At 54.5% G+C, this 23,017-nt stretch overlaps 1 protein-coding gene across 9 annotated transcripts in view; it reads left to right on the top strand.

The window, feature by feature from the left end:
• Positions 1 to 23,017, top strand: part of ANKMY1 (ankyrin repeat and MYND domain containing 1) — a 55,170-nt gene that overhangs the window by 20,001 nt on the left and 12,152 nt on the right. For 7 of the 9 annotated variants that reach the window (XM_070787019.1, XM_070787020.1, XM_070787023.1 and 4 more), the window contains 6 exons: positions 3,181 to 3,312; positions 6,084 to 6,197; positions 6,527 to 6,692; positions 13,533 to 13,608; positions 14,384 to 14,544; positions 18,789 to 19,330. In XM_070787019.1, the coding sequence (XP_070643120.1) occupies positions 3,181 to 3,312; positions 6,084 to 6,197; positions 6,527 to 6,692; positions 13,533 to 13,608; positions 14,384 to 14,544; positions 18,789 to 19,075 (936 nt within the window). In that variant the 3' untranslated portion in view covers positions 19,076 to 19,330. Of the gene's footprint in view, positions 1 to 3,180; positions 3,313 to 6,083; positions 6,198 to 6,526; positions 6,693 to 13,532; positions 13,609 to 14,383; positions 14,546 to 18,788; positions 19,331 to 23,017 lie in introns of those variants that run through there. The other 2 variants (XM_070787021.1, XM_070787026.1) reach the window with 2 other exon arrangements.

The raw sequence follows: 23,017 nt of genomic DNA, 5'->3' as shown, positions 1-23,017 counted from the left end.
TCGTCCACCCAGTCAGCCGTCCATCCATCCTCCCAGTCATCCACTCATCCACTTGGTCATCCACTCATCCATCCTCCCAGTCAGCAGTCCATCCATCCCTCCACACTCCCAGTCATCCTCTCGTTCACCCCGTCAGCAGTCCATCCATCCCTCCACACTCCCAGTCATCCACTCGTCCACCCAGTCAGCCGTCCATCCATCCTCCCAGTGACCCACTCATCCACTCGGTCACCCACTCATCCATCCTCCCAGTCAGCAGTCCATCCATCCCTCCACACTCCCAGTCATCCACTCGTCCACCCAGTCAGCCGTCCATCCATCCTCCCAGTCATCCACTCATCCACTTGGTCACCCACTCATCCATCCTCCCAGTCAGCAGTCCATCCATCCCTCCACACTCCCAGTCATCCACTCGTCCACCCAGTCAGCCGTCCATCCATCCTCCCAGTCATCCACTCATCCACTTGGTCATCCACTCATCCATCCTCCCAGTCAGCAGTCCATCCATCCCTCCACACTCCCAGTCATCCTCTCGTTCACCCCGTCAGCAGTCCATCCATCCCTCCACACTCCCAGTCATCCACTCGTCCACCCAGTCAGCCGTCCATCCATCCTCCCAGTCATCCACTCATCCACTTGGTCACCCACTCACCCATCCTCCCAGTCAGCAGTCCATCCATCCCTCCACACTCCCAGTCATCCACTCGTCCACCCAGTCAGCCGTCCATCCATCCTCCCAGTCATCCACTCATCCACTTGGTCATCCACTCATCCATCCTCCCAGTCAGCAGTCCTTCCATCCCTCCACACTCCCAGTCATCCTCTCGTTCACCCCGTCAGCAGTCCATCCATCCCTCCACACTCCCAGTCATCCACTCGTCCACCCAGTCAGCCGTCCATCCATCCTCCCAGTGACCCACTCATCCACTCGGTCACCCACTCATCCATCCTCCCAGTCAGCAGTCCATCCATCCCTCCACACTCCCAGTCATCCACTCGTCCACCCAGTCAGCCGTCCATCCATCCTCCCAGTCATCCACTCATCCACTCGGTCACCCACTCATCCATCCTCCCAGTCAGCAGTCCATCCATCCCTCCACACTCCCAGTCATCCACTCATCCACTTGGTCATCCACTCATCCACTTGGTCATCCACTCACCCATCCTCCCAGTCAGCAGTCCATCCATCCCTCCACACTCCCAGTCATCCACTCGTCCACCCAGTCAGCCGTCCATCCATCCTCCCAGTCATCCACTCATCCACTCGGTCACCCACTCATCCATCCTCCCAGTCCTGCACTTTCCCTTCTTTCCATTCATTTATCCACCTCCACATCCACCTGCCCACCCACCCCTCCACCCCTCCATTCTTCATCATCCATCCCTCCTTCTGTCTTGTTCAGTCGCTCAGTCGTAGCCAGCTCTTTGCAACCCCATGGACTGCAGCACGCTAGGCCTCCCTGTCCATCACCAACTCCCAGAGCTCACTCAAACTCATGTCCATTGAGTCAGTGATGCCCTCCAACCATCTCATCCTCTGTCGTCCCCTTCTCCTCCTGCCCTCAGTCTTTCCCAGCATCAGGGTCTTTTCAAATGAGTCAGCTCTTCATATCAGGTGGCCAAAGTATTGGAGTTTCAGCTTCAGCATCAGTCCTTCCAATGAATATTCAGGACTGATTTCCTTTAGGATGGACTGGTTGGATTTTCTTGCTGTCCAAGGGACTCTCAAGAGTCTTCTCCAACACCACAGTTCAAAAGCATCAATTCTTCGGCGCTCAGCTTTCTTTGTAGTCCAACTCTCACATCCATAGGTGACCACTGGAAAAACCATAGCCTTGACTAGACGGACCTTTGTTGGCAAAGTAATGTCTCTGCTTTTTAATACACAGTATAGTTTTGTCATAGCTTTTCTTCCAAGGAGCAAGTGTGTTTTAATTTCATTGCTGCAGTCAGCATCCACAGAGATTTTGGAGCCCAAGAAAATACAGTCTGCCACTGTTTCCGTTTTTTCCCCATCTATTTGCCACAAAGTGATGGGACCAGATGCCGTGATCTTCATTTTTTGAGTGTGGAGTTTTAAGCCAGCTTTTTCATTCTCCTCTTTCAGCCTCATCAAGAGGCTCTTTAGTCCCACTTCGCTTTCTGCCATTAGGGTAGTGTGGTCTGCATAGCTGAGGTTGTTGGTATTCCTTTATATCTACCCATCTATAATCCACCCACCTATTCATCCTTTCATTTAGCTGTTATTTTTTGAGCATGGTCTATGTACCAGGCAGGCACCATTCCAGGCACTAGGTGTTGAATAAAACAGGAGTGTCAGGGATCATACGTTCTAGTTGGGGCAGATGGACCACAGTCCGGTGTGTGACAGTGTCAGGCAGTAAGTTTATGAAGAAAGTGATGATGGGTGAGGGGAGGAGAATGATGGGGGCTCCTTCAGCTGGGTGGCGGGAGGGCCTCTCTGGTGAGATGGCATTTCGGGGAGGCCTGAGGCAGCCATTGTTGGTGAGGGGCTGGGGCTCCCGTGTCCCTTCTGCTGGCCCCTCTGCCTCCTGCCTTGGCTCGTGCACCGAGTCATTCACTCAGCGGGTCACGCGGGCACCTGCTCTATGACCAGCCCTGGAGTGGGGGACAGGCAGCCTGGAGGAGAGCCTCACCCCAGGCACAGAAGCTCCCGGAGGGCCAAGCTCGGTGTCTCGTGTGTCTGGAGCAGCTGCTCTGACTCCGGGCTCCCCGGGGGCCCCTGGGCTAGCGACTGGGGATGCAGCAGGGAGCAAGGGAGCCCCTTCCTCTGCACGTGCTCAGGTGATCACGGTGACTGGCTGCCCCGGGTAGAGGCAGGCCGGTCCCAGGGACATGGACCAGCAGGACGTGTGCCTGACCCTGTGGGGTGAGAGGCCCAGCAGGATCCGGCTGCGTCCCCGGGTGGAAAGCAGAGAGGCACCGGGACCACTTCTGAGCAACTGGATATTGTTCTGAGGAAGCCCTGGACCTGGGCTGCCCTGGGGAGTGGGAGCCCTCACTAGGGAGCAGCCGCTTGGCCGCCCCAGGCTCCCCATCTGAGCCGCGGCCCCTGGGGGTGGGAAGCAGGGAAGCCGCCCCGCATGGCTTGGCTCCAGGCGCTTCCTCCGGTCATCGGGAGGGAGCGCGGTGGGTGCTGACAGGCCTGTCTGTGTCCAGATTGTGAAGGAGCTGCTGTCCTACGGAGCTGACCCCAACATGCTTCTGACCAAAGGCTTGGGCAGCGCCCTGTGCGTCGCCTGTGACATCACCTATGAGAGCCAGAGGAGCCTGGAGAGCAGGCTGGCCCTGGTGAGCCGGGGCGGGGCCGGCCCTGGGGCGGGAGGGTAGAAAGGCGGAGGCCTGGCTGGTAGGGTCTGGGGTCTGCACTGGACCCTCTGTCTGGCCCTGCTTGCAGCAAGGTGCTTCATGGTGCTTCGTGGGCTCTTGCTCTGTGTTCAAGACTTGATGTTCCAAACACTTGAGAAAGTACAAACAATTCTTGCCTTTTATAGTTTATAGACCTAAAATATGTTAGTGGCAAGCCCACTCAAAAGGCCAGACAAGAGTCCCTAGTTTGTCTTGAGAGACATTGGGCTTGGCTTTGGTCTGGCTGCAGGACTCTAGAGTTTTCAGTGACAGAACCAGATGAGCAGGGATCCAGAAGCTGTATGGGGGGCGGGGGGGATGGGGAGCTGTGCCCGGGGTGGGGGGGGGATGGGAGAGCTGTGTCCTGAGTGGGGGATGGGGAGCTGTGTTCTGAGTGGGGGATGGGGGAGCTGTGTCCTGGGTGGGGAATGGGGAGCTGTGTTCTGAGTGGGGGATGGGGGATGGGGGAGCTGTGTCCTGGGTAGGGGATGGGGGAGCTGTGTCCTGGGTAGGGGATGGGGGAGCTGTGTCCTGGGTGGGAGATGGGGGAGCTGTGCCATGGCGGGGGGATGGGGGAGCTGTATCCTCAGTGGGGGATGGGGAGCTGTGTCCTGAGTGGGGGATGGGGGAGCTGTGTCCTGAGTAGGGGATGGGGGAGCTGTGTCCTGGGTGGGAGATGGTGGAGCTGTGCCATGGCGGGGGGATGGGGGAGCTGTGTCCTGAGTCGGGGATGGGGAGCTGTGTCCTGGGTGGGAGATGGGGAGCTGTGTACCGAGTGGGGGATGGGGAGCTGTGTCCTGTGGGGGGGATGGGGAGCTGTGTCCTGAGTGAGGGATGGGGGAGCTGTGTCCTGGGTGGGGGATGGGGGAGCTGTGTCCTGGGTGGGAGATGGGGGAGCTGTGCCATGGGCGGGGATAGGGGAGCTGTGTCCTGGGTGGGGGATGGGGAGCTGTGTCCTGAGTGGGGGATGGGGAGCTGTGTCCTGTGGGGGGGATGGGGAGCTGTGTCCTGGGTCAGGGTGCTTTCTCTGCTGGAAGCAAAGCTTCACTGGCAGTGCCCCCAGAACCCAGGGTTTTTGTTTGTGAAGAAGGAAGGTTGAGTGATGAGAGGCTGGTGAGTCATTGAGGCCGCCTTGTGTCTCCCCAAATAACGACCCTGCTGACGCCTGCTTGGCAAGTGTGACTTCTGAACTTCCTGTAGATGACAGCGTGATTCTTGTCTGTCACATCGAGCCTTGTGGTTTGTGGTTCTGTCAGCATTTCTCGATGAAACTGTGAAACCAAAGAACCTCTGTGTAGCACAGCATCCTTCCTTGTCGTGGTCTGGGTGGGCGCCTCTGAATGCTGTTTGCTATGAATGCAGTTGGTGCTGCGTCAGGAGCGGAGGACCTTGCCTCGGGTTGTGCCAGGGGTCCAGATGCACACACATGTGCATGCACAGGCACATCACATGCCTGTGCATACATGTGCAAGCACCCCCCACACTCACATAGCTGCTCTCTGCAGCCACACACACATGCATGCACACACATGTCCACACACCTGTGCATACGTGTGCATGAACCACACACTCACATAGCTGCTCTCTGCAACCACACACACATGTCCACATGCCTGTGCACACATGTGCAAGCACCCACCCCTACACACTCACATAGCTGCTCTCTGCAGCCACACACATGCATGCACACACATCCACATGCCTCTGAATACGTGTGCAAGCACCACACACTCACACACACACTTACATAGCTGGTCTCTGCAACCAGGCACACAGCGCCTGTGGTCTTACTGAGTGCCCCGGGTGGTTGGATGGATGGTGAACATGTGCGGACTAGGGCTTTTGGCATCTTTAACCTACAGAACCTGAGAACGAGTCACGGGCTCCCTTGCTCATCCCGAGGCGGGGTGAGCTTGTTCCTACACGGGGTGAACGGGGGTGTGTCCAGGGCTCAGTCTGGAGGCGGAGGTGGTCTGCCGCCCTTCGGCGGTGTTGAGCGCAGGGTGCGTGCGCAGCTTGTTCCTACACGGGGTGAACGGGGGTGTGTCCAGGGCTCAGTCTGGAGGCGGAGGTGGTCTGCCGCCCTTCGGCGGTGTTGAGCGCAGGTTCGTGCGCAGCTTGTTCCTACACGGGGTGAACGGGGGTGTGTCCAGGGCTCAGTCTGGAGGCGGAGGTGGTCTGCCGCCCTTCGGCGGTGTTGAGCGCAGGTGCGTGCGCATACCCTGCTTTTGCCCCTGGCTCTTTAGAAGCGGCAGCTGGGTTTCTGGTCTTTTTGTATCTTGTCCATAATCTGCCTCAACTGCACCTGCACCCAGCTATTTTTAGTCCATTTGGTTTCTTTGTGTTTTGTTTCCGAAGGAGACGTTTGTCCAGGTGCAAGCACTGCAGCAAGGGGCCCAGGTCCCAGTCTCTCAAACAGGCCGGCTCGGGGTTTGCCCTCCTGCCAGTTACAACTAGCGGAGTGGGGCCAGACCTCAGCAGGGTGCCCTGGGGGTGCGGTTGGGTCAGGGAGGGCCGCCCCAGGACCTTGCTCTGAGGGTCGCTCTGAGGACACACCACCCTAATGTGTCGTCCGTCTGTCTTGTCTGTCTTGCTGACACTCCGCACACCTGGGAGGGTGCCCAGCTGGGTGGCCCTGCTCTCCTGCTGGGGGTGAGAGCCCCCTGGTGGCTGGGGCAAATGCGAGCCTTTGACGTGGGCTCTGTTCTCCACAGATTGACCGGCTCATTACTTACGGGGCGGACATCCTGAACCCTGTGACACTTTCACAGGGGGACAAAACGGCCGTGGGCACAGCCGTTGACTATGGCTACTTCAGATTCTTCCAGGTGGGTTGGGTCTCTCACTGGCGATGGGGTGGATCTGGGGCTTTTAGCAACTCTTGGGCAAGGCGGGCCAAAGGTCCCTCGTGCCTCTGACCAAAGTCCTCCCTGGCTTCCTAGAAGGGAAAATCCAGGGCCCCCAAGCATGTGCTGCCAGCATGGCTGCCTGTGTGCCGGCTCTCTGAGTGTTATCCCGGTCTGTCCTCACAATCATCGCCGCGACCACAGTGTGCCCCCATGTCGGCGGTGGGCCAGGGCTGCTGGACCTGCTCCCCCTTGTGGACTGGGGGCCAGGTGCCCCGCACTCAGAGGTGGTGACCGGCACTGGGTTGCAGGACCGGAAGATAGCCCACTGCCCCTTCCATATGCTGATGCCCGCGGAGCGGGAGACATTTCTGGCCCGGAAGAAGCTCCTGGAATACATGGGCCTCCAGCTGCGGCAGGCTGTCTTTGCCAAGGAGTGCCAGTGGGACCCAAAGGTGCTGCATCTGAGCAAGAGAGGTGGGCGTGGCGGGCGCTCGGGCAGGGTGGGGGCGTGGGCGTGGTGGGCTGCCAGCGGGGTGGGCAGCTGCAGTGGGCTCCTCAGGCAGCTCAGAGCCGACCCGGAGGCCCCCTTGGCCTGAGTGTGTGTGACAGGCTTTATGCGTCGTGGAAGAGCATGGGTGCCCTCTGCTAGGGGCTGCATCCCCTGAAGGCTGGCTCCAGGAGGCTGTGTGGGGCATCCCCTGAAGGCCTGGCTCCAGGAGGCTGTGTGGGGTGGGCCAGGAAGGGACATGCCTGCTGGGCCAGTGTCCACCTGGCCCTCACATGTTCTGCCAAGGATGTCTGCAAGGGGAATTGAGAAGGGGGTTCCCAGGCTGGGGAGGTGAGCCTGGGAAGAGAAACTGGGGGGGCCCCATCACAGGTCTGGGAGCATCACCTTTGTCCAGTGTCCCAGCCGGCCCCAGCCCCTGCCGGCCCCGCTGCCACGGTGGGGGATAAGACACCTGAGGAGGGGCGACGCCTGCACCGGGGGTGGGGGCGAGGAACCCTGCCCTGCGGTATGCTTGGTGAGCTGCGCCCTGGGGGTGGAGCTGGTACACAGCCTGGTCGAGGGGTGAAGCCCTGGGTCACCCTCTCCCGAGGGCCCTGCGTGTTCTAGCCCCGTGGAGAGCCAGCCTGAGCTGCAGTCTTGAGTGAGAGCCAGGCGGGTCCTTGGGCGTGGGCGAAGGATCCAGAACCCCATGGCACACAGACGAGGAGCTTGTCTCCTGGCTCAGCTGGCGAAAGAGAGTGGACTCCCGGGGAAGCCCATGGGCCCAGGGCAGGGGCTGTGCCTTCCAGGAGAGGGGGGTGGGGCAGGGCGAGCGGCGAGCCTGGGGCACGGCTGCCTATGTGGCGGGCCGGGACCGGTGGCCTCTCCTCAGCCACACCTCTGCTCCTGTCCGCTGCCCGGAACCCGCACAGCAGGTGATGGGGAGACAGAAGTGGTGCCGGGGGCGCTCAGAGAGCAGCTGGGCGGGGGGACCCCGATGCTCTGCCCTGCTCGACTCCCTTACACGTACCCCACCCCCTAGGCCCCCAGCAACATCGCCGCCCTGCCCACCACCCATGCGTGTGCTCACACACACATGGACCAGCCTCCCCACCTCCCCCACCTGCCAGGCCCCCATCCACACACGTCCATACACACACAACCTCCAAGCCCACACCCACCCACCTTTCCACACACCGTCTGTCTGCACCCCACAGCCTCGAGATGCCCACCTTCCATACACAGCACTCCTCACTGCTGCACACACACTCACACACTAACGTAAACCTGCCAAATCCCCCACAGACCTGCGCACCCTCAGCTCCTCACCCACCTCTGTTGCACACACACGCCAATATCCACTCTTCCTGCACACACAAAATAAGACCCCTGTTCCCCAGCCCACAAATAGTTACTAACCAGATGCCCACCTACACGCTCACACACATCCCTACCAACTGCTCACCTCCACCACCCCTCACACCCCTGTCCTCACACACCTGCTACCCCAGCCCAGCCCCCACACAAGCCCCCAGGAACCAACCCCCTCACCCCCCACATACCCACACCATTCCTCCCCACATGCACACTCATCCCATCCTTCCCCACAGAACCGCCTTGCACCCTGTTACACATACACACCCACCATCCATCATAACCCTCCCCACCCCCACGCTCACCAGCCCACCCACAGCCACGCACGTCCACTCACCCTCACACCAGCTCGTGGCCGCCGACCACCTCATAGCTGCGTGCCCACACATGACCTCCCTGTCCTGTCGGGTCAGGGGCTGTGAAGGTACCGTGGCCTGAGTTCAGCAGGGCGGGGGATGCCTAGACAACAAGCGGGTGTTTGCTCAGTTCAGGAGGCTGGAGACCGAGCTCCGGGAGCAGGCGTGGCCGGTTCTGGGGAGGGCTGCTTCCTGGCTCCTCGACACGGGAGGGAGAGCGTGCACTTCCTCTTTTTACAGGGTACTAATCCCACCAGAGGGGTCTGCCCCATCACCCCAAAGCCCCCATCCAAGTCTCGTGGCGTTGGGGTTAGGCTTTCAGCAAATTAATCTTGGAAGGATACAGGTGTGTCCATAACACCCCCCTGCCCCCGACTCAAACACAAACCTCCCCTACCCTGTCACCTGCACACCGCCCACCACACAAATAACGACTGTCAGCCCCAGAGGGGGCGTGATGATGAGAAATGAGCAGGTCCCCAGTGAAACGCGGGCACCGCTGAGCACAGCCACGTGGGCATAATGGAGAGAGGGGAGCAGGACATGTAGTGGAAGATACCGTGATGAAAACACCCAAAATCTGTTGAAAATTGTCAACCTATATACCCAGAGAGCTTAATGAACTCCCAATAGGATAAACACAGACACCCACAGACACACGACAGTTAAAATACTGAGACCGAATGATTCGTCACAAGGGGACCCCAGTGAAGTCAGCAGTTGGCCCCTCGTCAGAAGCCACGAAGGCCAGGAGGCAGTGGTATGTCATAGTCAAGTGCTCAAAGCGGTAAGCTTCAGCTGAGAATCCTAGATCCAGCAAAGCTGGAGGAAGGTGACAGAAAGGCATTCCTGAAGAAGGAACCCTTGAGAATTTGTCCCTCGTAGTCCTGCTTTACAGGAAGTACTAAAGCACGTAACTCCAGATGGAAATCAAGTCCCCCATGTGCATAAAGAGCACTGGCAGAGCTAATTGTAAAAATAAAAAATAAATGCATGTTTTCTTAACAGGTTTAAAAAGAAATTTGCATGATTTATATATAACCACTTTATAGAAACATTACTATAAGCATATACGTATGGATTTTATTTATTGTAATCCTGGTGGCTCAGGTGGTAAAGAATCCATCTGCAATGCGGGAGACCTGAGTTCGATCCCTGGGTTGGGAAGATCCCCTGGAGAAGGGAACAGCTACCCACTCCAGTATTCTGGCCTGGAGAATTCCATGAGCTGTATGGTCCATGGAGTCGCAAAGAGTCAGATTACTGAGTGACTTTCACTTTCAAGGAAATAACAAAAAGTATAGTTTAAAATAATTAAAGAAATTAAACATTACATTTAAAAGTATTCACTTAATGCAAAAAAGTAAATAAAGGAGGAGTAGAAGGACGAAAATATGAGACACGCAGAAAACAAAACGTGAAACAGCAAACGTAAACCCAGCGGTGTCAGGGATAACGCCAAGTGTGAGTGGACCAAATGATACAGTCAAGAGGCAGAAACCAGTAAACCCAGCGGTGTCAGGGATAACGCCCAGTGTGAGTGGACCGAATGATACAGTCAAGAGGCAGAAACCAGTAAACCCAGCGATGTCAGGGATAACGCCTAGTGTGAGTGGACCGAATGATACAGTCAAGAGGCAGAAACCAGTAAACCCAGTGGTGTCAGGGATAACGCCAAGTGTGAGTGGACCGAATAATACAGTCAAGAGGCAGAAACCAGTAAACCCAGCGGTGTCAGGGATAACGCCCAGTGTGAGTGGACCGAATGATACAGTCAAGAGGCAGAAACCAGTAAACCCAGTGGTGTCAGGGATAACGCCAAGTGTGAGTGGACCGAATAATACAGTCAAGAGGCAGAAACCAGTAAACCCAGCGGTGTCAGGGATAACGCCCAGTGTGAGTGGACCGAATGATACAGTCAAGAGGCAGAAACCAGTAAACCCAGCGATGTCAGGGATAACGCCTAGTGTGAGTGGACCGAATGATACAGTCAAGAGGCAGAAACCAGTAAACCCAGCGATGTCAGGGATAACGCCAAGTGTGAGTGGACCGAATGATACAGTCAAGAGGCAGAAACCAGTAAACCCAGCAGTGTCAGGGATAACGCCCAGTGTGAGTGGACCGAATAATACAGTCAAGAGGCAGAAACCATTAGACGAATAAAAATAAGAAAAGTCTATTTACATGCTCCCCACAGGAGACATATTTTAGACTCAGTGATGCAAAGAGATTGGAAGTAAAATGAAAACAGAATTTTACATCATGAAAATCACAACCACGAGAAGGCTGGAGTAGCTACACTTATGTCACCTAAAAGTGGACTTTAAAGCAAAAATATTACGGACAATAAAGAGGGACATTTTTAAATGATGAAAGAGTCAGTTAATCAGGGAGATAAAGTAATTATAAACCTATATACATCTACCAGCAGACACCCAAATAAACAAAGCAGAAAAGACACACGTGAAATGCAACATAAATAATTCAATAATAAAATGGTTGGAGATGTCAATTTCCGATGTTCAATAATTTGTAGAAAATCTAGGCACAAAATCATAGAGAAAAGAAGATTGAGCAATACTGTTAGACTAGAGAGGACAGGGAATCCTGGCGTGCTACAGTCCATGGGGTCACAAAGAGTCGGGCACGACTCAGTTGACTGAACACACACACACACACACACACACACACACACATTGGACCACGAGACCTAATGCATTTACAGACACTATAACCACCAAGCTTCAGATGCATATTCTTCTCAAGTGCATGTGGGATGTTGTTCAGGGCAGACCATGTGCCCGGTCAAAAGAACACCCCCCCCAAACTCTTAATACATTTATAGGCATAGAAAGAATGCAAATTAGGTACTCTAGCCACAACAGAATGGAATTAGAAATGAGTATAACAGGAAGACATTTGGAGATATCACATAAAACAATATGCTTCTAAATAACCAGGGGGTCAAGGAAGAAATTAAAAAAGCAATTAGAAAGTACTTTGGTATGAATGCAGAAGAAGACAACATATCAAAACTCATGGAATGCAGCTAAAGCAGTGATTGCAGGGAATGTATAGCTATGAATGCTTATATTAAAAGGAAAATCTCAATCAATAACCTAACCGTGCTCCCTAAAACACCTGCAAAAGGAGAGCTCACTAAACCTGAAGTAAGCTAGTTTGCCACTAGATAAATGTATGTGTGTCTTTTAGAGAGAATATTAGACAAATAGAGGATAGAAAAGTAATAGAGAAAATCAATAAACCTTGGAAATGGTTCATTGAAAAAATCAGGAAAACGGATACATTTGGCTAGATTTACCAGGAAAAAAATGAAGACTCAAATTACTAAAAGCAGAATTAAAAGAGTAGACATTACTACCAAACATTTAGGAGTGAAAAGAATTATGAGAGAATACTATGAACAACTTTATGACAACGAGTTGGAGCACCGATGAAACGGACAAGTTGCTGAAAACATAGCATGTACCACAACTCATTAAAGAGGGAATTAAAAATCTGCCCAGATTTATGACAATTAAAAAGATTGCGTAAGTAACAAAAAACCTCCAAACAAAGGGAAACCCAGGTACAGATGGCTCCACTGGTAAAGTATACCAAACATTTAACATGGAATTAGCACAAATCCTTTTCATGAGAAAATTAAAGAGAAAGGAACACTTCCTAACTTACAAAGCCTCATTACTGATTCCAAAGCCAGACAATAGCATTATAAGAAAACTAAAGACCAATATCCTTTATGAATATAAATGCAAAAATCTACAACAAAATACTAATGAACTGGGACTTCCCTGACAGTCTAGTGGCTAAGTCCCTCTGCTTCCAAGGCAGGGGCACGAGGCCCATCCCTGGTTGGGCAACTAAGATCCCCATGCTGCACACTGTGGCCAGAAATACACATACAGCAGCAAAGCAAACTCAGCATCGTGCCAAAGAACTGCCTACCGTGACTGAGTGGGATCTACTCCAGAAATGCAAGGATGCTTTAACAACAACAAAATTGTCAATGCAATATACTACACTATTAAAATGAAAGAAAAAATTCAATTGATGTAAAAGCAGAAAACTGATGTAGAAAATCCAACATCCTTTCATGATGAAACACAACAAAGGAGAGAAGGGCATTGCTTTCACCTGATGAACGGCGCCTGAGAGAAAACCCCCACCGCACACGTCAAGTCAGTGTTGAGAGGCTGGGCACATGCTCACCCCAAGGTCGGGAAGAGGACGGAAACGTGTTCTCTCCCCCTTTCCATGTAACATTGTACCAGAATTGTAAACTATGCAATTAGACAAGAAAAATGAATGAAAGGCATCTGATTTGCAAAGGAGAGTTAAAGTTACATCTTGCTTTATCGCCAGCTCCCCCAGAAGCGTCACTCTGGTGCCAGTTGGTTCGGGAGGGTACGTTGGCCCTGCCCAGTCTGTCACTCACAGAGCTGCTTCCGGACCCCACAACGGCATGGGGAGTGGTCCTGGGGGCTGGGGGGCATGAAGAGCGAGGAAGGAGGGTCTCCCACATTCTCTACTCTCCTGGCCAACAGGTGTTTCTTTGTGGGGCTCCTCGTGTTAAGGGGTGCCGGGGGAGTGGAGGATGCGTGGCCTTCCCTTGAGAGGACTGATGCGTTGTCTAAGGACGGGAAAGCAGAGGGTGCGGTTCAGCATCAGCTGGTTACTGTGGGGGGCTCGCTGCTCTCCTGTCCCCCAGCCCTCTGGGCGTCCTGCCGCCAGTGGCCAGAGAGCAGAGCCAAGGGTCTCTAGACCAGAGGGGCATGTGAGCTGGCCAAGGCCAGAGGGAACCTGGTGCTGCCCCGTGGCCATTAAAGGTGGAGTCGGGAACCCGGAGCTGGGGCCGACGGCCAGGAGGCTTGCAGAGCTCATGGACGCACCCTGCTCTGCACCCTCGGACCTGCTGGGGGCTGCTCAAGCACTGTGCTGCCCACCCCGCCGGCCTTGCAGGGCCAGGGAGGGGGCTCACTGGGTGGTGGAGGCGGGCAGCACAGTGCCGCCCTCCACACGTGGGCATCATGCATGACCGGGGGCCGTGGAGGCTGACATGGGTCTCTCTTGGTGCAGCGGAGCTGGCCCCCTGCCTCCGGCTGAAGCGGAGGGGCGGTATGCCCAAGGGGCAGGACCTGCCGGAGCAGGAGCAGTAAGTGCTGGGTGCTGCCCGGCTGGGTGGTGCTGCTGAGCCCGCCGCGACCTCCCTGCCCGGGGCAGGGTTGCTCCCGAGAGGCCCAGCTCTGCTGCCGGCCGTGGCTCAAGCCAGGATGGGGGCGGGGGGGTTGCAGGCTCACCTGTGGACTGGCCTCTGTGGCTCTGGGTGGGTTCCATGGCCCCCAGCGGGGGGAGTGGCTAAGTGGGGTTGAGCCCAGCTCTGCTGCTCGGAGACGCCCCCCACCCCTGTCAAGGCGGAGGTGCTGCCCTGCGCCCGACACCCTCCCTGCCCCTCCACTGCTGGCCCCCTTGGGCCTCAGCTCTGCCCCGTCCCTGCTGTTGGGGGCAGTCTCTGGATGCCCAATGCTGTGTTATCCCCATGGGCATCCCAGATAGTTTCTGCCCAGGAAACCCTGGTGGGCAGGGTGGGGGTGGTGGGCAGGAGGGGGAAGGGCATGCACCCAGCTCACTGCCCCATGCCCCCTGCAGGCCCACCCAGAACTGGCTCCCCCACTGCAGACTCCTTCCACCCCCTTGCCATGGTGATGACGTGAGGGTCTCCGAGTAGGGGGGTGTCATTTCCTGCCCGCTCGGGTTGGCCAGCACAGGGTGGGGGCTTGTTTCCTGTTCTTGGTAGCACTGGGCTGGACATGCTTAGACCAGGGCTTACGAGCCGGCCACTCTGAGCGCAGGACGTGGCGGGTCCTGGCGCCCAGGGCCTCAGGCACACGTGCCGGGTGCCCCCTGACTGCCTGCCCGCTCCCTTGCAGGATTCCCTTCTTCAAGTTCTGCTACCAGTGCGGCCGCTCCATCGGGGTGCGCCTGGCACCGTGCACCCGCTGCTATGGGATCCTGACCTGCAGCAAGTACTGCAAGACCAAGGCCTGGTCCGACTTCCACAAGAAGGACTGCAACGCCCTCATGGCCATCGGTGAGTCCAGGCGGTGGCTGGGCTGCTGCAGGGCTGGCAGGGTGACCCCGGTCGTGCCCCGAAATCTCCCCAGTTCAAGCCACTTTGTGGAATTCCTTGGGAGGGGGCTGTGTGGGGACAGGGAGGCACGCAGGGAGGAGAGCCCGGGGCTGAGGGCGATGACTTTCCCTGGCCCTGCTGCTACGGCGAGGCCGCTGGTGGGTGGGGCGCTGTGCAGAACTGTCCCCTGGGACATGGCTAGGCAGCCTGGGCCCTGTTGGGGTCGGGGTGGGGGGAAGCAGGGATGCCCTGTTCTTTCTTAGACCCTGTCCTCGGCTCCAGTGAAGGCTGGACGGACCCCTGCCCTTGGGCCCGTGCCCCTGGAGCATCCCCTCCGTTTCCCACTCTATGAAATGGGTCTTTTAGTAACAGACTGCTGTGGGGGGCACCCTGGATCTGGCCACAGCGCCCTCACCTCAGGGGCTGCAGGACAGAGGCCTGGGTCATCTCTGAGGAGCAGTTACCTGGTTCTCACCGTGTATCCCGCACACATGTGAGCTCTGAGCAGAGCGTGCCTGTGCAGCGCTCACCCCACGTCGGGCCCTGGGCTCCGGGTGCCCCTGCTGTGGTGGAAAGAGGGGAGGCCCAAGAGCAGAGACTGCTCTGGGCGGTGCTTCCAGCAGCTGCCACTGTCCTGCGCGGGCATGTGGGCTCCTCAGGGACGTCCCGGCCTCTCACCTCCAGGCTCCCCGCTCCCTGCCAGTTTCTTATCCAGGGGAGCAGCAGGAGGAGGAGTCCTTGAGGGTGGACGGATCTCAGTGAAGAAGCAGCGCTGGGCTCTGCGGCCAGGCAGGCTGGGCTGCCGGTCCCCTCTGCTGGCACCCGCCTGTGGGGCCGCCTCTGGGCTGCTGGCCCTGAGGACTCTAGGGCAGGGGTTCTGCTCACTGACCCTGAAATAAAGCAGCCCTGCTGGAGGGGTTTTAACCCTCTCCACCCCGACCTGGCTTCCCATGTGGCTCTGGTGGTAAAAGAACCCGCCTGCCAGTGCAGGACACATAAGAGATACAGGTTTGATCCCTGGGTGGGGAAGTTCCCCTGGAGGCGAGCATGGCAGCCCACTCCAGTGTTCTTGCCTGGAGAACCCCAGGGACAGAGGAGCCCGGTGGGCGACAGTCCATGGGACCCCAAGGACTCAGCACGACTGAAGCCACAGCAGGCATGCATGCAGCCCTACCCAGGCCAGGGGCTCTGCATCTGGTCTCGCTGGCCCCCTGGCCTCGGCTGTCTGTCGGAGAGGAGGGCGGTGTGTGCACATCAGGACTGGAGTGTGCTCTGGAGGTGCCGCCGGGAGGTGGGGATGTCTGGGCTCATCACAGCTCACAGGAGGTGGGGCGGCACCTCCCGTTCCTGCCCACGGGCTCCAGGATGCCCACTAGTGGCCAGGGCATCCGTTTCTTCCACGTGCATTTACTGAACATCTGCTTTGCCAGGGCTGTTCTAGGGGGGCTGGTGGATGTGGGAATCACCCCCAGTTGAGACGGAGGGGAAACTAGAGGGTGACCGTGAGCCAAGAATGGGGGTCCTGGGTGGCGCGTCTGCCCCCATGGAGGGGCGGGAGGATGGGTGGTGAGGCGTGAGGGCCGGGGACCCCATCTTCTAGCAGGAAGGTGGGAGGTGCTCCAGGGAGGGGCTTGCTGCTGAGAGCAGAATGGTGGGGGGCGGGGTGGGCAGGTGGCAGAGAAGGTGGAGGGGGTTGCAGCCCAGCAGGGGAGGACCCCAACCCAGAAGGCTTTTCACTGGTCAGGGCGGTGTCTGCAGCCGTGCTGGTTTGGCCTGATTTCCAGGGTGTCTTGTCGAGGGCCGGGCTCTCTCGTGGGGCTCCCTCCTTCCCCGAGGGAAGTTCGCTGGGGGCCGTCCCATCTGCTGCTCCCGGCAGGGCTGAGGAAGGCAGCTGGGCAGAGGAGAGGGCCTGGCCGTCGCCCTGGAGCTGGGCTAGCTGTGCAGAGGGGCTCCCCGTGGAGGCTGCGGGTGGGCCTCTGGACCTGCCTCAGCCAGTTCTGGCTGCAAGCCACCTTGGGACACATAATGTGGCTGTGGAGCACCTTCCTGGTACATCTGCCAGAAGGAAACCTTCCTAACGATGACTTCTTACAAGTTACAGAACATGTATACACAAAAGTAAGAAATGGGAAATAAGTTATCCCAGCACCTGGAAATTACCATGGTCGACACTGGTGTGTGTGCTTCCAATTTCATCTGAGAGTCTATATAGACACCAGTGGGAACAGTGAGAGACTTTATTTTCTTGGGCTCCAAAGTCACGGTGGATGGTGACTGCAGCCATGAAGCTAAAAGATGCCTGGAAGAAAAGCTATGACAAACCTAAACAACATATTAAAAAGCAGACACATCACTTTGCTGACAAAGGTCTGTACAGTCAAAGCTACGGTTTTCCCAGTAGTCACGTATGGATATGAGAGTTGGACCATGAAGAACGCTGAGTGCTGAAGAATTGATGCTTTTGAACTGTGCTGTTAGAAAGGACTCTTGAGAGTCCCCAAGCCAGTCCATCCTAAAGGAGATCAGTCCTGGGTGTTCATTGGAAGGACTGATGCTGAAGCTGAAACTCCAATACTTTGGCCACCTGATGTGAAGAGCTGACTCATTTGAAAAGACCCTGCTGCTGGGAAAGATTGAGGGCAGGAGGACAAGGGGACGACAGAGGATGAGATGGTTGATGGCATCACTGACTCAATGGACATGAGTCTGAGCAAACTCCAGGAATTGGTGATGGACAAGGAGGCCTGGCATGCTGCAGTCCATGGGTTTCAAAGAGTCTGACATGACTTAGCGACTGAACAACAGAAGACATCATATGTAATGCGTGTGCACAACACGCACACACATGCATATCTAAAGCGGGAGCATGGTCATATTGTAGTCTAGGCCCTGAACATCTTTCTGTGCTATTTATCTGCAACATCATTTTCCCCAAATGAAGACAGTCTTCATTCTGGTTGTGCAAGATGAACTCAGCATAAAGCATCCCAGTCTACTCAAGGATAATGCCCAGAACGTGTTTAGATTTTAATCTGTGCACACGTGCACATGTGCACACATGTCCTCCAGCACTCCGTGCACACACATGTGCTTTTCCATGCACTCCATTTGTCCATCCACCCATCAAAACAAAGGTTCACTTTGAGCCTCAGCTTGCCGTCCTAGCGCCCTGTGGGGTCCTGTCGCTCCCACGCAGGAACCCCAGCACGTCTGCCCGACACGCCTTTGATGGGCCTGGAGGCTCACCGTCCACGTGTGCAAGGCCGCTGCACGCACGCTGTTGGCCCGTTTTCCACTTTGTCTAAATTCACGGGGATTAGCTCTTCACACCTTTGTTCTGCGTCCATGGCTCACCCTCTGGAGGTCATTGGTCGTGTCCCTCCCCCGCCCTGCCAGCCCTGGTCTCTAATGGTGTCGGCCTGTCCAGTCCCTGGGGTGCCGCACGCCTCAGCTCACAGCTCACTTCCACACGTCGATTCTGCATTTGTTTTTCCTCTTGCCTGCTTCTCCTGGGGAGGTTTGCTCTCCGTGACTCGTGAGGACTCCCTAAAGCACACCCCACCCCGCCTCCGGCTGCCACAGGAAGGGCCTTCTCCCGGTTGAACTTGGCCACGTGGAAGTGTCTACTCTGTGGTCCACTCCATCCATCCTGTCCTTGAGGGCCCAGTTTGCTAGCGTGCTTAGGAAGCAACCCTGGATGAGACTGTACGAGGCTGCGCCCAGATTCTACAAACGATTTTCTTACACTGTGGTTTTCACCTGCTTACCTGTAACTTTTCATTCTTTCTGGAGTTATTTCTCCACTCTTCTCCAGTGGCATGTTGGGCACCTACTGACCTGGGGAGTTCATCTTTCAGGGTCCTACCTTTTTGCCTTTTCATACTGTTCATGGGGTTCACAGGGCAAGAGTGCTGAAGTGGACCACGTTTTGTCAGAACTGTCCACCATGGCCCGTCCATCTTGGGTGGCCCCACATGGCATGGTTGGTTCATAATTTCATTTAGACAGACAAGGCTGTGGTCCATGTGGTCAGATTGGTTCGTTTTCTGTGATGGTGGTTTTCATCCTGTCTGCCCTCTGATGGAGAAGGATGAGAGGCTTATGGAAGCTTCCTGATGGGAGAGACTGACTGAGGGGGAATCTGGGTCTTGTTCCGATGGACGGGGCCACGCTCAGTAAGTCTTTAATCCAATTTTCTGTTGAAGGGTGGAGCTGTGTTCCCTCCCTGTTATTTGACCTGAGGCCAAACTATGGTGGAAGTGATGAGGATAATGGTGACCTCCTTCAAAGGTCCCATGATGCACCGCTGCCCTCAGTGCCCCCGACCCTGCAGCAGGCCACCGCCGACCCACGCCGCTGCCGAAGACTCCTGAACACTCACGGCAAGTCTGAGTCAGCCTCCTGTGGGGTCACTGCTCCTTTCTCCTGGGTCCTGGTGCGAACAAGGTTCTGTTTGTGCCCTCCAGGAGTCTGTTTCCCCTTTCCTGACTAAGTTCTGGCAGCTCCATGGTGGAGTTAATGGCAACCTCCTCCAAGAGGGCTTATGTCACACCAAGTCTGCGGTACCTAGAGCCCTACCCCTGCAAGCAGGCCATGCTGACCCATACCTCCACAGGAGACACTCAAAGACAGATCTGACTCAGTATCTGTGGGGTCTCTGGGTCCTCGTGTGCACAAGGTATGTTGGAGCCCTGTAAGCGTCTCTGGCAGGTATGGGGATGATTCCAAACACGGTTTTCCCCTCCTACTATCTCTGTGGCTTCTCCTTTGCCCTTGGATATGGGGTATCTCCTCACAGTCCCTCCAATGGCTGTGAGATCAGTGGAGAAACAACTCCAGAAAGAATGAAGAGATGGTGCCAATGCAAAAACAACACCCAGTTGTGGATGTGACTGGTGATGGAAGTAAAATCTGATGCTGTAAAGAGCAATACTGCATAGGAACCTGCAATGTTAGGTCCATGAATCAAGGCAAATTGGAAGTGGTCAAACAGCAGATGGCAAGAGTGAACACTGACACTTTAGGAATCAGCAAACTAAAATGGACTGGAATGGTTCAATTTAACTCAGATGACCATTATATCTACTACTGTGGGCAAGAATCCCTTAGAAGAAATGGAGTAGCCATCATAGTCAACAAAAGAGTCTGAAATGCAGTACTTGGATGTAATCTCAAAAGTGACAGAATGATCTCTGTTTGTTTCCAAGGCAAACCATTCAATATCACAGTAATCCAAGCCTATGCCCCAACCAGTAATGCTGAAGAAGCTGAAGTTGAATGATTCTATGAAGACCTACAAGACCTTCTAGAACTAACACCCCAAAAAGATTTTTATTATAGGGGAATGGAATGCAAAAGTAGGAAGTCAAGAGATACCTGGAGTAACAGGCAAATTTGGCCTTGGAGTACAGAATGAAGCAGGGCAAAGGCTAATAGAGTTTTGCCAAGAGAATGCACTGGTCATAGCAAACACCCTCTTCCAACAACACAAGAGAAGGCTCTACACATGGACATCACCAGATGGTCAACACTGAAATCAGATTGATTATATTCTTTGCAGCCAAAGATGGAGAAGCTCTATACATTCAGCAAAAAAAAAAAAAAAAAAAGACTGGGAGCTGACTGTGGCTCAGATCATGAACTCCATATTGCCAAATTTGGACTTAAGTTGAAGAAAGTAGGGAAAACCACTAGACCGTTTAGGTATGACCTAAATCAAATCCCTTACAATTATACAGTGGACGTGAGAAATAGATTTAAGGGACTAGATCTGATAGACAGAGTGCCTGAAGAACTATGGACAGAGGTTCGTGACATTGTACAGGAGACATGGATAAAGACTATCCCCAAGAAAAGGAGATGCTAAAAGGCAAAATGATTGTCTGAGGAGGCCTTAAATAGCTATGAAAAGAAGCAAAAGTGATCAATACAAAGAAATAGAGAAAAACAATAGAATGGGAAAGACTAGAGATCTCTTCAAGAAAATTAGAGATACTAAGGGAATATTTCATGCAAAGACGGGCTCGATAAAGGACAGAAATGGTATGGACCAAACAGAAGCAGAAGATATTAAGAAGAGGTGGCAAGAATACACAGAAGAACTATACAAAAAAGATCTTCATGACTCAGATAATCATGATGGTGTGATCACTCACCTAGAGCCAGATATCCTGGAGAGTGAAGTCAAGTGGGCCTTAGAAAGCATCACTACGAACAAAGCTAGTGGAGGTCATGGAATTCCAGTTGAGCTATTTCAGATCCTAAAAGATGATGCTGTGAAAGTGTTGCACTCAATATGCCAGCAAATATGGAAAACTCAGCAGTGGCCACAGGACTGGAAAAGGTCAGTTTTCATTCCAATCCCAAAGAAAGGCAATGCCAAAGAATGCTCAAACTAGCGCACAATTGCACTCATCTCACACGCTAGCAATGGAGAAGGAAATGGCAACCCACTCCAATGTTCTTGCCTGGAGAATCCCAGGGATGGAGGAGCCTGGTGGGCCGCCATCTATGGGGTCGCACAGAGTCGGACACGACCAAAGCAACTTAGCAGCAGCAGCAGCAGCACACGCTAGCAAAGTAATGCTCAAAGTTCTCCAAGCCAGGCTTCAACAGTACATGAACTGTGAACTTCCAGATATTCAAGCTGGATTTAGAAAAGGCAGAGGAACCAGAGGTCAAATTGCCAACATCTGCTGGATCATCAAAAAAGCAAGAGAGTTCCAGAAAAACATCTACTTCTGCTTTATTGACTCTGCCAAAGCCTTTGACTGTGTGGATCACAACAAACTGTGGAAAGTTCTTAAAGAGATGGGAATACCAGACCACCTGAGCTGCCTCCTGAGAAACCTGTATGCAGGTCAGGAAGCAACAGTTAGAACTGGACATGGAACAACAGACTGGTTCCAAATAGGAAAAGGAGTACGTCAAAGCTGTATATTGTCACCCTGCTTATTTAACTTATATGCAGAGTATATCATGAGAAATGCTGGACTGGATGAAACACAAGCTGGAATCTAGATTTCCAGGAGAAATATCAATAACCTTAGATATGCAGATGACACCACATTTATAGCAGAAAGTGAAGAAGAACTGAAGTTCTTGATGAAAGTGAGAGTGAAAAAGTTGGCTTAAATTTCAACATTCAGAAAACTAAGATCATGGCATCTGGTCCCATCAGTTCATGGCAAATAGATGGGCAAACAGTGGAAACGGTGAGAGACTGTGTTTTGGGGCTCCAGAATCACTGCAGATGGTGACTGCAGCCGTGAAATTAAAAGACTTCCTCCTTGGAAGAAAAGTTATGACCAACCTAGACAGCATATTAAAAAGCAGAGACATTACTTTGCTGACAGAGGTCTGTCTAGTCAAAGGTATGGTTTTTCCAGTAGTCACGTATGCATGTGAGAGTTGGACCATAAAGAAAGCTGAGTGCCAAAGAATTGATGCTTTTGAACTGTGGTGTTGGAGAAGACTCTTTAGAGTCCCTTGGACAGCAAGGAGATCCAGCCAGTCCATCCTAAAGGAAATCAGTCATGAATATTCATTGGAAGAACTGACGCTGAAGCTGAAACTCCAATACTCTGTCCACCTGATGTGAAGAACTGACTCACTGGAAAAGACCCTGATGCTGGGAAAGATTGAAGGTGGGAAGAGAAGGGGCCGACAGAGGATGAGATGGCTGGATGGCATCACTGACTCGATGGACGTGAGTCTGAGTGAACTCTGGGAGTTGGTGATGGACAGGGAGGCCTGGCGTGCTGCGGTCTATGGGGTTGCAAAGAGTCGGACACGACTGAGCGACTGGACTGAACTGAACGTGTAACTGTATAGTCAGCCTAGAGTTCATTTTGGTGCAGGGCGTGAGAGCCGCCTGGCTGGAGCTCACTTTCCGGGATTAGTGGTGACTAGTGTCCCCTTCCGTTTGCTGCCCGTCCTGGGTGCTGGCCCGCCGCCCGGGCACAGCCGCACCAGAGCTCCTGCTCTCTGAGACGCACCGTTTGTTGTCCGTACTCACTCAGTCGATTGAGTGTCAGGTTCGGGAATGTCTTGTCGGGGGCTGTACTTATTCTCAGTGTTTCGTCTGGGAGACAGTCGGCCCCTTTCCTGTGCTGTCTTCCAGTCAACCACGGGTTGCGTTGTTTAATCCTTTCTGTCGCGTGGGAGTAACTGTCATCCGCTTTCACACCTCGCACCCGGCTGGTCAGCTCCGCCTTCATCGTAGGCTCCCCGATGCTGCCACGGCCATGCGTCCCCTCCTGCCCCCTGCCGCCCCCGAGGCAATGCCCACTCCTCTGTGGTGTACCTGTGCCCTGAGTGCCTCCTCACTGCACGGCGTGTACTGGGCTCCCAGGACCCTGCAAAGGCCAAGGACACGGGTCCCCGACCCGCAGGGCCCACGTTCCAGGAGGCAGAGGCCTGGTGTGGAGAAGGC

Source organism: Bos indicus, chromosome 3 (genome assembly GCF_029378745.1).
Source record: "Bos indicus isolate NIAB-ARS_2022 breed Sahiwal x Tharparkar chromosome 3, NIAB-ARS_B.indTharparkar_mat_pri_1.0, whole genome shotgun sequence".
NCBI lineage: Eukaryota > Metazoa > Chordata > Mammalia > Artiodactyla > Bovidae > Bos > Bos indicus.
Note: the sequence above shows the minus strand (reverse complement) of the source record. Positions and strands in the feature narration are given on the sequence as shown.